The sequence below is a fragment of the Trachypithecus francoisi genome, unplaced genomic scaffold (genome assembly GCF_009764315.1).
Source record: "Trachypithecus francoisi isolate TF-2019V2 unplaced genomic scaffold, Tfra_2.0 Lachesis_group12, whole genome shotgun sequence".
Taxonomy (NCBI): domain Eukaryota; kingdom Metazoa; phylum Chordata; class Mammalia; order Primates; family Cercopithecidae; genus Trachypithecus; species Trachypithecus francoisi.
The window spans coordinates 62,200,036-62,215,012 of NW_022681457.1; the positions used below are offsets into that span (position 1 = coordinate 62,200,036).

The window sequence follows — 14,977 nt, forward strand, 5'->3', positions numbered from 1 at the left end:
TCCCTGGGGGTTCCCTCACACTCCCCACTGTTCTCCCGCTTGCTTCATTTTGTCTATAGTTTGTCTCCATTGCTGTAATCTCAGAGACAGGACACAGCGTGCCTGCCCAAGATTCCTCAGAAAGATGAGTCCAGAAAAAAGATTTACAGCAAAAGAAATCAACTCGTACTTGGAATCTTAGCATATCGCTTCATCCCAAAAGACCAATCTTTTATTTTTTTAATTAATTAATTATTTTTTGAGACAGGGTCTTGCTCTGTCGCCCAGGCTGGAGTGCAATGGCGTGATCTTGGCTTACCACAACCTCGGCTGATCCTTCCATCTCATCCTCCCAAGTAGCTGAGACTACAGGCATGCACCACCAGGCCCAGCTAATTTTTGTACTTTTTGTAGATACTGAGTTTCGCCTCGTTGCCCAGGTTGATCTCAAATTCCTGGACTCCAGCAATCCACCCACCTCAGCTTCCTAAAGTGCTGGGACTACAGGCATGACCCACCGTGCCCAGCCTATATTTTTAATTTAAAAAAAAAAATTCTTTTTAGGGACGGAGTCTTACTCTGTCACCCAGGCTAGAGTGCAGTGATGCAATCATAGCTCACTGCAACCTCAAACTCCTGGGCTTAAGTGATCCTCCCATCTTAGCCTCTGGAGTAGATGGAACTATGAATGGACACCACCATGCCTGGCTATTTTTTAAATATTTTGTAGAGACAGGGTCTTCCTGTGTGGCCCAGGTTGGTAGGACCAATCATTGTAACATCAGAAATTTCACAATGAGTCAAAGTGGCAAAGCTATGGTTCTTCACACGCTTGCAGGGCAAAGTGATATCAAACAATGATCCATACAGATGGATAGGGATCACACCCCAAAGCAGAAAGTCCATGATCAGCCCAGAAGGCAACACGCTATAGAGCTAGCCTGGGGACCACACTGCAGTCTACACTGTGCCCTGCTCTTGCATCCATCCCCACGCGTAGTCTGACCCAGATACAGGCCCTGCTATGGGGCAGCAAGGCAGAACCCGCAGGCACGTGTGAGCTGCACCAGCCTCACTCACAGCACTGGGTCTGGTGACCCTAGTCCTCTATAGGTGTAAACACTAGGCTGCTTTTCTCCTTGACCCCGCACCTCGTTCTCACACTAAGATTACCTGAGGTGAGGAGTTTGAGACCACCCTGGCCAACATGGCAAAACCTCATCTCTACTAAAACTACAAAAATTAGCCAGGCATGGTGGCAGGCGCTTGTAATCCCAGCTACTTGGGAGGCTGAGGTAGAAGAATCACTTGAACCCAGCAGGCAGAAGTTGGAGTGAGCAGAGATTGTGTACTGCACTCCAGCCTGGGTGACAAGAGCAAGACTCTATCTCAAAAATAAATAAATAAATAAAATAAAATAACAAAAGACAGTTCCCAGAAGAAGGGAACTGAGCTATAAGACATCCTTTGAATACATCACTTGACAAAGGGTTGAGAACACCCAACTTCATGCTGGAGAAGTTGCAGAATGCAAGTGATATAAAGGCACGGAGGGGCCAGGCACAGTGGCTCACACCCGTAATCCCAGCATTTTGAGAGGCTGAGGCGGGCAGATCACCTGAGGTCAGGTGTTCGAGACCAGCCTGGCCAGCATGGCGAAACCCTGTCTCTACTAAAAATACAAAAATTAGCCAGCCATGGTGGTGAGTGCCTGTAATCCCAGCTACTCAGGAGGCCCAGCTAATTTTTGTACTTTTTGTAGATACTGAGTTTCGCCTTGTTGCCCAGGCTGATCTCAAATTCCTGGGCTCCAGCAATCCACCCACCTCAACCTCCTAAAGTGCTGGGATTACAGGCATGAGCCACTGTGCCTGGCCTATTTTTTTAATTAAATAAAAAAATTAAATTTAATTTAAAAAATCAGTAGGCTGAGGCAGGAGAATCACGTGAAACCGGGAGGTGGAGGTTGCAGTGAGCTGAGATCACACCACTGCACACCAGCCTGGGTGACAAGAGCGAAACTCCATCAAATAAATAAATAAATAAATAAATAATAAATAAATAAATAAATAAATAAATAAATAAAGGCACGGAGAGTAATACACGCTGATAAGGTACACCTGATACAAGAAAAAGACGCCTACAGTTTCACTATTTGGGGAAAGTTTCTCCGCTCTTCATGACAGTGTTGAAAGAAACAGTTATGCACTGCCATCCCAGGGGCCACTTGTCTGGAAAAGATTAATCATCAGCCACAGGATTCACCATGTACATCAGACATCCCAGACTGAGGTCTGAACCACCGAGCAAGTTTCTTAATGGGAAGTTACACCAGAGCTGGAGACTGGTCTGGCCCTTGTGGGGGATGACCTGTAGACCCTCTTCAGTAAGGGGTCCCCAGGTGTCACTGGGCGGGGCCAAGGCTCTGTCTGGTCAGCCCTGGAGGAACCTACCTGCAGCTCTCTGAAAGGCGTCTATGGCACTCTCCAGCCCAGCCTGCGTCTGCCGATCGCACCGGGTCCCAATCTGGGTGTAGAGGGCCCCAGTGTTGAACAGGACACTGGCCTTCTCCAGCAGCAGGTTCTGCTGGCTGACCGGAACCCCAGTGAGGGAGTCATACCTATGTGAAAGAAATGCATTCTGAGAATACACATTACTTGGCTAGTTAATGTTACTTTTGGATGCAAGTGGAAAACTTTTTTTTTTTTTTTGAAGCGGAGTCTCGCTCTGTCGCCCGGACTGGAGTGCAGTGGCCAGATCTCAGCTCACTGCAAGCTCCGCCTCCCGGGTTTATGCCATTCTCCTGCCTCAGCCTCCCGAGTAGCTGGGACTACAGGCGCCCACCACCTCGCCCGGCTAGTTTTTGTATTTTTAGTAGAGACGGGGTTTCACCGTGTTAGCCAGGATGGTCTCGATCTCCTGACCTCGTGATCCGCCCGTCTCGGCCTCCCAAAGTGCTGGGATTACAGGCTTGAGCCACCGCGCCCGGCCCTTTTTTTTTTTTTTTTAAGAGTCAGGATCTCACTCTGTTGCCCAGGCTGGAGTGCAGTGGTGTCATCACAGCTTACTGTAGCCTCCAACTTTAGGGCTCAATTGATCCTCTCACCCCAGTCTCACAAGAATAGCTGGGATTATGGGTGCATGCCACCATACCTGCCTATTTTTTTTTTAATTTTTGTAGAGATGCGGTCTTACTATGTTACCCAAACGGCTGTCAAACCCCTGGGTTGGCCAGGCGCGGTAGCTCACACCTGTAATCCCAGCACTTTGGGAGGCCAAGGCAGGTGGATCACCTGAGATCAGGAGTTCGAGACCTGCCTGGCCAACATGGTGAAACCCAATCTCCACTAAAAATACAAAAATTAGCCGGGCATGGTGGCGGGCGCCTGTAATCCCAGCTACTCAGAAGACTGAGGTGGGGGAATCGCTTGAACACAAGAGGTGGAGGTTGCAGTGAGCCGAGATGGCACCACTGTGCTCCAACCTGGGCAGCAACAACAACAACAAAACTCATTTCTTCAATAAAATTCAAGAATGCACATGCACTGAGGCTTTTGTTTCCAAGCAAGATGACAGCACTAATCACACTGACCACCACAGCCACACACAAAAATATCTGACAGGGTAACTGGATAAACACACCATGGGACATCCAGACAATGGAATATTACTCAGCACTAAAAATGGAGAAATGCACCAGCAAGCCATGAGGAGATGCAGAGGATACATTACTAAGTGAAAGAGCCAACCTGAACATTGCTACCTACTGCACAGCACGCTGTATGATTCCAATGTTCTGAAAAGCCAAAACCCTGGAGACAGAAGAAAGACCAGGGTTGCCAGGACTTAGGGGGAGGGAGGAAGGAACAGGCAGAGCACAAGGGATTTTTCCAGCAGTGAAACTCTTCTATATGACACTGCAAAGGTGGATCACTGTCATTCTATGTTGGCCAAAAGCCACAGAATACACAAGTGCAAGAATGAACCCTAATGGAAACTATGGGCTCTGGGTGATAATCATGTGCCAGGTAAGTTCCTCGATTATAAAAAAAAAAAAAAAAAAAAAAAGGGCCAGGTGCAGTGGCTCACACCTGTAATCCCAGCACTTTGGGAGGCCGAGGCAGGGAGATCATGAGGCCAGGGATTGAGACCAGCCTGGCCAACATGGTGAAACCCCTTCTCTACTAAAAATACAAAAATTAGCCAGGCATGGTGAGGCACATCTGTAGTCCCAGCTACTCAGGAGGCTGAGGCAGAACAATCACTTGAAACCAGGAGGCGGAAATTGCAGTGAGCCAAGATCGCACCACTGCACTCCAGCCTGGGCGACAGAGTGAGACTCTGTCTCAAAAAAAAAAAAAAAAAAAAAAAGTACCAGGCTGGTACAGTGGCTCATGCCTGTAATCCTAGCCCTTTGGGAGGCTGAGGTGGGCAGACAGCTTGAGTCCAGGAGTTGGAGACCAGCCTGAGCAACACAATAAGACCTGGTCTTTGTAAGGGAAAAAAATGTGCCACTCTAAATAATAAAGCCTATCTTTAAAAAAAAATTTGGGCCAGGTATGGTGGCTCATACCTGTAATTCCAGCACTTTAGAAGCCAAGGCTGATGGATGCCTTGATCTCAGGAGTTTGAGACCAGCCTGGGCAACATAGTGAAACCCTGTCTCTACCAAAAATACATGGTGGTAGCATGTGCCTTTCATCCCAGCTACTTGGGAGGCTAAGGTGGGAAGATGGCTTGATACTGAGAGGCAGAGGTTGAAGTGAGCTGAGATCACACCACTACACGCCAGCCTGGGTGACAGAGTGAGACTCCGTCTCAAAAAAAAAAAAAAAAAAGGTGTGTATATATATGGATTCTCCTAAATGAAATATGGCAATTACTAACCTCTCATAATTCTTTCTGAAATCTAAAAACTCAGGATTTGTTTTAATTTGTTTTACTTTTTTATTTTTTCAAAGTCTCACTCCGTTGCCTAGACTGGAGTACAGTGGCATGATCATGACTCACTGCAGCCTCGACCTCCTGGGCTTAGGTGATTCTCTCATCTGAACCTCCCAAGTAGATGGGACTAGAGGCATGCACCACCCACGCCTGACCAATTTTCTCTAATTGTTTTGTAGAGATGGGGTCTCACTGTGTTGCCTAGACTGGTCTCAAACTCCTGGGCTCAAGTGATCCACCCACCTTGGCCTCCCAACATGCTAGAATTCCGGATGTGAGCCACCATACCCAGTCTAGGACTTGTTTTATTTATTTATTTATTTATTTATTTATTTATTTATTTATTTATATTTTTAGAGACAGAGTTTTGCTCTTTCGCCCAGGCTACAGTGCAGCGGCACCATCTTGGCTCACTGCAGCTTCCGCTTCCCGGGTTCAAGCAATTCTCCTTCCTGCCTCAGCCTCCCAAGTAGCTGGGATTACAGGCACCCCCCACCATGCCCGGCTAATTTTTGTATTTTTAGTAGAGATAGGGTTTCGCCATGTTGGTCAGGCTGGTCTCAAACTCTTGACCTTAGGTGATCCACCCACCTCGGCCTCCCAAAGTGCTAGGATTACAGGCATGAGCCACCGCACCTGGCCCTAAGACTTGTTTTAAAGTTTACTCGTGAACCAAGGGGTGTGCAGACAGCTTCTCCCTAATTCATGACTAAGGAGAAACCACCTTTCGCTTTTTGGCCATGCAGACAGCCTGGTGCATTGTTATGCAAAGTCATCCCGCTTTCCTTTGCTTTACGTGAGGAAGGCATCAGTAGCCATCCATCAGCTGTAGAAAGATTTGATTCTGATACACCCCTGACCTTCTAGAATGTGTTCTCCTTTCACTGACACTCCTAATGACACTCAGAGAAGGGGTGTAGCATTTCCAAAGTACTTTAGGTGTGGTTTTTTGTTTTTTTTTTTTTTTTGACAGAGTCTCACTCTGTCACCCAGGCTGGAGTGCAATGGCGCGATCTCGGCTCACTGCAACCTCTGCCTCCCGGGTTCAAGTGATTCTCCTGCCTCAGCCTCCCAAGTAGCTGGGACTACAGGCATGCGCAACCATGCCCGGCTAATTTTTCTATTTTTTAGTAGAAGCAGAGTTTCACCATATTGGACAGGCTGGTCTCGAACTCCTGACCTCGTGATCTGCCTGCCTCAGCCTCCCAAAGTGCTGGGATTACAGGTGTGAACCACCGCGCCCAGCCTTTTTTTTCTTGTTTGAAACAGGGTTTCACTCCTATCACCCAGGCTGGAGTGCGGTGGTGCGATCTCGGCTCACTGCAACCTCTTCCTCTCGGGCTCAAGTGATTCTCCCACCTCAGCCTCACAAGTAGCTGGGACTACAGGTGCATACCATCATATCCAGCAAATTTTTGTACTGTTTGTAGATAGGGGGTTTTGCCATGTTGCCCAGGCTGGTCTCAAATTCCTGGGCTCAAGTGATCTGCCTGCCTCAGCCTCCCAAAGTGTTGGTATTATAGGCGTAAGCCACTGTACCCGGCCTCCCAAGTATTTAAACTATACTAATCTTTGAAAATACCAATTGGGTCTATGGTCATACCACCCTGACGTGCCTGATCTTGTCTGAAAATACCAATTGTGGAGAAGAATCAAATGTTCTACTTCCATTCTTCAAATCTGATCTAAGCTGAGTGAGTAGCTCATGCCTATAGTCCCAGCTACTCAGGAGGCTGAGGCAGAAATATCACCTGAGCCCAGGAATTCAAGACTAGCCTGGGCAACATAGCTAGACCCCGTTTCAAAAGAAACCTGATCTATTTCTGTTGGTGCTTTTGTCTCACTGGACAACACCTGATTTTCTCTTTCTATTTCCCTCTCTCTCTCTCACTCACACATACACATGCATGCCCCCCCTGTCCAATCTGAGACAAGAATCTTGCTTCTGGCTAATTCCACGTCAGAGCCCCGGGCTTCCCCAGTGATACAACAAGCAAGAAAAATGTCTCTTCTCCTTGGCTCGCTTGTTCTGAGAAGCAAGAGGCCACAGTCTGTTGGAGCCATCTCCCCACAGACCACCTTCATAAATAAATACCAATGTATTGACATATTTTTAGACTTCCCCAGATAAAGGCAAGATAGGAAAGGGGGCTGAGGTGCACAGGGGCGCCCACAGAGGGGCGTCTGTGATGCTGAGGCTCCGTGGCACGTGACGCTTCAGCACAGACCTCAGGCACTTACCAGGTGAACAGGAGTCCCATCTGCCGCGTGGGTGGGAAGAATCGACTCTCGACAAAGCCCAGTTGGATGAAGTATGTCATCAGCAGTTCCACCCCGGCCTCATCCCGGCTGGGCGTCCGGCAAGCCTGCAAAGAAAAGAACCCCAGAGGGCATAGGCAGAGGAGGACACAGCTGACGGACCTTCCTGGAAGGTGCCCTGCACACACCAGCAGGTAACCTGTAACTATTTCTGCAGTATGACGACCTCACTGCTGGCACTGTAAACTCTAGGAGGGATAGAAAGAACCTGGGAGGAAGTCAGAAATCCTGGAATCCAGGAGGCAGGTCTCTCCCCTTCTATGGTTTTCCTTTTTTTTTTTTTTGAGACGGAATCTTGTTCTGTCACCCAAGCTGGAATGCAGTGGTGCGATCTTGGCTCACTGCAACCTCCACCTACCGGGTTCAAGTGATTCTCCTGCCTCAGCCTCCCAAGTAGCTGGGATTACAGGCATGTAGCATCATGCCTGGCTCGTTTTTGTATTTTTAGTAGAAACGGGATTTTGCCATGTTGGCCAGTCTGGTCTCAAACTTCTGACCTCAGGTGATCCACCCCGCTTCAGCCTCCCAAAGTGCTGGAATTACAGGCATGCACCACCATGCCCAGCTAATTTTGGTATTTTTAGTAGAGACGAGATTTCACCACGTTGGCCAGGCTGGTCTGGAACTCCTGACCTCAGGTGATCCGCCCGCCTCAACCTCCCAAAGTGAAGTGCTGGGATTACATAGGCGTGAGCCACCGCACCCGGCCTCCTTCTACGGTTTTCTTACACAGCAAGTGGCATGGGTGATCCAGCACCCCCCAAACCATCACCTCCATCCGCCCGCAATTCTGTTAAGACCATAAGCATGCAATCATGGGGTGCCCTAAAGACTCAGAAAAGCCACCCTCCCCTCTCTGCTGCACACAAAAACTTACTTGTCTCAGATCCATAAGATCTGCAATTTCATCTTCATATAAATAGCCATCTTCACTGTAATGTTCCAGGATAAAATCCTTTAAGAAAAATGAGGTCAGATACTATAAAATGTGATTGAAAACCATATATGTGCATAACAGTAACATGTCAATTATGAACCCGTTTTTAAAAAGGCAGAATAAAGAAAAACTTATAGGAGACAGAACACTATAGTGATTTTCAAAGTGGGGGCATTTGTTTCCTTAATTTTATGTAGTTTTTTTGGTCGCCCAGGCTGGAGTACAGTGGCACAATCTCGGCTCACTGCAACCTCCGCCTCCCGGGTTCATGCGATTCTCCTGCCTCAGCCTCCCAACTAGCTGGGATTACAGGCACCTACCACAACACCCGGCTAATTATTGTATTTTTAGTAGAGACAGAGTTTCACCATGTTGGCCAGGCTGGTCTCAAACTTCTGACCTCAGGTGATCCATCCACCTTGGCCTCCCAAAGTGCTGGGATTATAAGGTGTCAGCCACCGTGCCAGGCCATAGATTTACTTTTTTACTTTTTAATTTTTTTTTTTTTTTTTTTTTTACCAGGGTTTTACTCCTGTTGCCCAGGCTCCACCTCCCAGGCTCAAGTGATTCTCGTGCCTCAGCCTCCCGAGTAGCTGGGATTATGGGCATGCGCCCCCACGCCCAGCTAATTTTTGGTAGAGACGGGGTTTCACCACATTGCCCAGGCTGGTCTTGAACTCCTGGGCTCAAGCAATCCATCTGCCTCAGCCTCCCAAAGTGCTAGGATTACGGGTGTGAGCCACTGCACTCCACGCCAATGTTTTTAAATGTTGTGTTGCTTCAGTAAAAATGAAGAGTTGAAGTTAATTTTTTGCTTAAAAATGTCTTTGTGCCCTGGCACCGTGGTTCACATCTGTAATCCCAGCACTTTGGGAAGACCAGGCAGGTAAATCACTTGAGCCCAGGAGTTCGAGACCAGCCTGTGACCTATACATTAAACTATACTGCAAACACCACAGATATTCAGGGGCTCAGACTTTCAATTCCGGGCCTCCCTCAGTACCTGGACAAGTTTCCCAGCACAGACCCTGAGGGTAGGATTGTCATAACAGTCCCCAGACATGGATTTCCTTTGCCAAGAAGACCCTTAACCATGTTATAAAGGCATTTTATTTTATTTTATCTTTGAGGCAGGATCTCACTTTGTCACCTAGACTGGAGTGCAGCAGTTTGATCTCGGCTCACTGTAGCTTCGACTTCTCCGGGCTCAAGCAATCCTCCTACTTCAGCCTCCCAAGTAGCTGGGACCACAAGCATGTGCCAGCACACCCAGCTAATTTCATTTTTGTTTTTTTGTTTTTTTTTTTTTGAGACGGAGTCTCGCTCTGTCGCCCAGGCTGGAGTACAGTGGCGCGATCTCAGCTCACTGCAAGCTCCGCCTCCCGGGTTTACGCCATTCTCCTGCCTCAGCCTCCCGAGTAACTGGGACTACAGGCACCCGCCACCTCGCCCGGCTAGTTTTTTTTTTTTGTATTTTTTTAGTAGAGACGGGGTTTCACCGTGTTAGCCAGGATGGTCTTGATCTCCTGACCTCATGATCCACCCATCTCGGCCTCCCAAAGTGCTGGGATTACAGGCTTGAGCCACCGTGCCCGGCCTTCATTTTTGTATTTTTTAATAGAGATGGGGTTTTGCCCTGTCGCCCCGCCCGTACAAGCACTGGCTCCCCCAAGCTGCAAGAAAGGTGATCACATAGATTGCTCAATTATGTCTTCCCAATGACTGTGAGTAACCTCTTTACACAACTTCTACATTAAAGCTCCTCCTGTTTTTGTGTGTTCAACGCACAGACACACAAATAGACAAACACTTGTCCTAAAAAAATGGATTTGTACTAAATATCAACTCTGCTGTGCCTTCTTTTCCTTTTTTTTTTTTTTAAGAGATGAGGGTCTCGCTCTGTTGCCCAGGGTGGAGTGCAATGGTGCAATCATTGCCACTGCAGCCTCGAACTCCCGGGCTCAAGTCATCCTCCCACTTCAGCTTCTCCAGTAGATGGGACTCTAACTGTGCACCACCACACTCAGCTAATATTGTTATTTTTCATAAAGACAGAGTCTTCCTATGTGGCCTAGGATGGTCTCGGACTCCTGGCCTCAAGTGATCCTCCCACCTCAGCTTCTCAAAGTGTTGGGATCACAGGCATGAGCCACCACACCCATCTGACTATGCTTCTTTTCTTTAAACATGGCCATGGGCTGGGTATGGTGGCTCATGCCTGTAATCCCAGCACTTTGGGAAGCTGAGGCAGGTAGATCACTTGAGGTCAGGAGTTCCAGACCAGCCTGGCCAACATGGTGAAACTCCGAGACAGGCGGATCATGAGGTCAGGAGATCGAGACCATCCTGGCTAACATGGTGAAATCCCGTCTCTACTAAAAAATACAAAAAACTAGCCGGGCGAGGTGGCGGGCGCCTGTAGTCCCAGCTACTTGGGAGGCTGAGGCAGGAGAATGGCATAAACCCAGGAGGCGGAGCTTGCAGTGAGCTGAGATCGGGCCACTGCACTCCAGCCTGGGCGACAGAGCGAGACTCCATCTCCAAAAAAAAAAAAAAAAAATTTATTTTTAAGTTTTTTAAATTAAAAAAAAAAATAGCTGAGCATGGTAGTTAAAAGGGGTCAGGTGTAGTGACCCTTGTCTGTGATCACAGCGCTTTGGGAGGCCAAGGTGGGAGAATCACTTGAGACCAGGAGTTTGAGACCAGCCTGGACAACATAGTGAAACCCCATCTCTACAAATAATAAAAAGTTAGCCAGGCATGGTGATGCACACCTGTAGTCCCAGCTGCTCAGGAGGCTGAGGCAGGAGGATCACTTGAGCCCAGGAGGTTGAGGCTGCAGTGAGCCATGATCACGTTACTGCACTCCAATTTTAGGTTCACCTCATAAAAGTCAAAGAGGATTTTGATTAAATTATGTATGTATTCCTGGATTTCAAACTTAGTAAACTAGGGTAGACTAGCATACTTCGTGGGATAAAAAATTATTTAACTGGCCAGGCACAGTGGCTCACGCCTGTAATCTCAGTGCTTTGGGAGGCTGAGGCAGGTGGATCACCTGAAGCCAGGAGTTCAAGACCAGCCTGGCCAACATGGTGAACCCCCCCACCCGCCCCCCGCCTGTCTCTACTAAAAATACAAAAATTAGCCGGGCATGCTGGCAGGTGCCTGTAATCCCAGCTACTCAGGAGGCTGCCGCAGGAAAATTCGCTTGAGCCCAGGAGGCGGAGGTTGCAGTGAGCTGAGATTGAGCCATTGCACTCCAGCTTGGATGACAGAGTGAAACTTCATCTCAAAAACAAAACAAAACAAAAATCCTAACTGAAACCCACTGTAAACATTAGGGACAAAATGAGAATTTCCACCATCACTGTTATTACTTAGCCTAATTCCAAACATTCTGTAGCCCACACATTAAGAAAAATAAGAGACATAAAATATTTGAAAGGAACAATCAAAATAACTTTTTGCAACATAACAGCATGTTTATAAAACCCAACAGCATCAACTGAAACATTATGAATAAGAATTCAATAAAGTGGCAAAGAAGTTAACATATAAAAGTCAATAGTAAAAAAGAAAAGTCAATATTCTTCCTTTCTTATATAAGCAATAACTAATTAGAAAAACTTAACAGACAGTCAGGTGCGGTGGCTCACATTTGTAATCCAAGCAGTTTTCAAGGCTGAGGCTGGCAGAACATTTGAGGTCAGGAGTTTGAGACCAGCCTGGTCAACATGGTAAAACCCTGTCTCTACTAAAAATACAAAAAATTAGATGGGTATGGTGGCAGGTGCCTGTAATCCCAGCGACCCAGGAGGCTGAGGCAGGAGAATCACTTGGACCTGGGGGACAGAGGGTGCAGTGAGCCAAGATTGCACCACTGCACTCCAGCCTGGGCAACACAATGAGACTGTCTAAGGAAAAAAAAAAAAAAAACCCTAACAGAGAAACAATACCTTTCACAGTAGCAACAAAAGTACATTTCTAGTGATAAAATTAATATAATTAAGTAGAAAACTATTAAACTTTACTGAAGGACAGATGTTATTTCATTTTCTTTCACTGATCTGAAAAATCTTTTTTTTTTTTTTTGGAGACAAGGTATTATTCTGTTTTCCAGGATGGAGTGCAGGTGCTCAATCATAGCTGACTGCAGCCTCGACCTCTTGGGCTCAAGCAGTCCCCCCACCTCAGCCTACCCAGTAGCTGGGACTAAAGGTGTGACCCACTGCGCCTGGCCCTATTTCTTTAAAATAAAACAAAATTGGCCAGGTGCAGTGGCTCATGCCTGTAATCCCAACATTTTGGGATCCATCCAAGCGGGTGGATCACTTGAGGTCAGGAGTTCGAGACCAGCCTGGCCAACATAGTGAAACCCTGTCTCTACTAAAAATATAACAATTAGCTGGGTGTGGTGGCGGGCGCCTGTAGTCCCAGCTACTCAGGACGCTGAAGCAGGAGAATCGCTTGAACCGGGGAGGTGGAGGTTGCAGTGAACTAAGATTGCACCACTGCACTCCAGCCTGGGCGAGAGAGCGAGACTCCCTCTCTAAATAAATAAATAAATAAAATAAAATAAAACAAAATCACACTGTGAAGCTTCACTGATTATAAAATATCACATGGACACCCAGGTCAGATTTGAAATGGAATTGCCCTAATTCAGTCTGCTGAACCACTTCTGCAGTACCTGTGTTTCTCTCAAATCTGAAAGAGAAAAAATACAACAGAAAGTCCCTCCAACGTTCTCATTTTCATATGACTGACATTTGTAAAGACTCTTTTAGGCTAAAATGACATGGTTGGAAGCCTGTGCCAAATGGCAGTTGGCCATGTCCACAACATGTGAGTATTTTCATTTGCTTTAATGTGGAATTCAGCACATGACCCAATTGAATCCTTAAAAATGCCTATAAAATTCCTAACTTTCTCCAAGAGACTCTCCCTTTAAAATGCTTGCATTCTTGGCCAGATACAGTGGCTCACACCTGTAACCCCAGCATCTTGGGAGGCTGAGGAGCGGATCATCTGAGGTCAGGAGTTCAAGACCAGCCTGGCCGGGCGCGGTGGCTCAAGCCTGTAATCCCAGCACTTTGGGAGGCTGAGATGGGCGGATCACGAGGTCAGGAGATCGAGACCATCCTGGCTAACACGGTGAAACCACGTCTCTACTAAAAAAATACAAAAAACTAGCCGGGCGAGGTGGCGGGCGCCTGTAGTCCTAGCTACTCCGGAGGCTGAGGCAGGAGAATGGCATAAACCCGGGAGGCGGAGCTTGCAGTGAGCCAAGATCCGGCCACTGCACTCCAGCCTGAGCAACAGAACCAGACTCCGTCACAAAAAAAAAGACCAGCCTGGCCAACATGGTGAAACCCGTATCTCTACTAATAAAAAGTAGCTGGGTGTGGTGGCACATGCTTATAATCCCAGCTACTTGGGAGGCTGAAGCAGGAGAATCGCTTGAACCTAGGAGGCGGAGGTTGCAGTGAGCTGAGATCGCACCATTGGACTCCAGCTTGGGCAACAAGAGTGAAACTCCATCTCAAAAAAAAAAAAAGCTTACATTCTTATAGCCCAGCACCAAGCAACAGACAGAAACTTCTACAATAGCAGCAAAAGACATTTCCAGACACGTGGATGTTTTGAGTCCCACAGACCAGTGGCAAGTCACATCTATTTTTGCGCAAACTTGGGCCACCCTGCACCTCATCCCCTTTCCCCTCCTTGATGGAATTTGGAAGCCACTGGTTAAAAACTCAAACTGATGGCATTGAAGAGGGAAGGAAGAGGAGCGTAATCCAGGCACAGGATGATCTCCCGGCCCCAGCCTGGTGGCACGGTCTCTCCTGTGTTCTCCACTGAAGCACCTCTTCCACTTCCCACTTTTTTTTTTTTTTTTTTTTTGAGACGGAGTCTCGCTCTGCCCCCAGGCTGGAGTGCAGTGGCGCGATCTCGGCTCGCTGCAAGCTCCGCCTCCCGGGTTCACGCCATTCTCCTGCCTCAGCCTCCGGAGTAGCTGGGACTACAGGCGCCCGCCGCTACTCCTGCCTCAGCCTCCCGAGTAGCTGGGACTACAGGCGCCCGCCGCTACGCCCGGCTAATTTTTTTGTATTTTTAGTAGAGTTAGGGTTTCACTGTGTTAGCCAGGATGGTCTCGATCTCCTAACCTCGTGATCCGCCCACCTCGGCCTCCCAAAGTGCTGGGATTACACGCGTGAGCCACCGCGCCCGGCCCACTTCCCACTTGAATCCCCCACAGACCCAAGGGCCCCGCAGGCAGGACTGTGACCTCTGGCACCCAACACAGTGCCAGACACAGGTGGGCTTATGAGGATCTGCCAAACAGGAGAGGAGTCCAGATACCCAGGAATGTGGCAGGGGAGCATACAAGCAAAGACTCTGGTTATTCAAATATTTAAGGGGAATGAATTGATGTCTTTGATTTCCTTTGAAATTGCATCATAAATAAGACAGACTGATGATATTAGCCATTACCTTCATTTTCTTTTTTTGTTTGTTTTTTGAGACGCAATTTCACTGTTTGCCAGGCTGGAGTACAGTGGCAAAATCTCAGCTCACTGCATCCTCCGCCTCCTGGGTTCAAGCGATTCTCTCGTGCCTCAGTGTCCCGAGTAACTGGGATTATAGGCATATGCCACTATGTCCAGCTAATTTTTTTTTTTTTTTTTGAGACGGGATCTTGCTCTGTCGCCCAGGCTGGAGGGCAGTGGCGTGATCTCAGCTCCCTGCAATCTCTGCCTCCACCTCCTGGGTTCGAACAATTCACCTGCCTCA

At 47.8% G+C, this 14,977-nt stretch overlaps 1 protein-coding gene across 2 annotated transcripts in view; it reads right to left on the reverse strand.

The window, feature by feature from the left end:
• The window catches only part of RHPN2 (rhophilin Rho GTPase binding protein 2), an 87,644-nt gene that overhangs the window by 26,705 nt on the left and 45,962 nt on the right, over positions 1-14,977 (reverse strand). The window contains exons 5-8 of one of the 2 annotated variants that reach the window (XM_033225615.1): positions 8,120-8,197; positions 7,165-7,289; positions 3,747-3,791; positions 2,433-2,599 (exon numbers count right to left, since the gene is read on the reverse strand). In XM_033225615.1, the coding sequence (XP_033081506.1) occupies positions 2,433-2,599; positions 3,747-3,791; positions 7,165-7,289; positions 8,120-8,197 (415 nt within the window). The remainder of the gene's footprint in view (positions 1-2,432; positions 2,600-3,746; positions 3,792-7,164; positions 7,290-8,119; positions 8,198-14,977) is intronic. The other variant, XM_033225616.1, reaches the window with a different exon arrangement.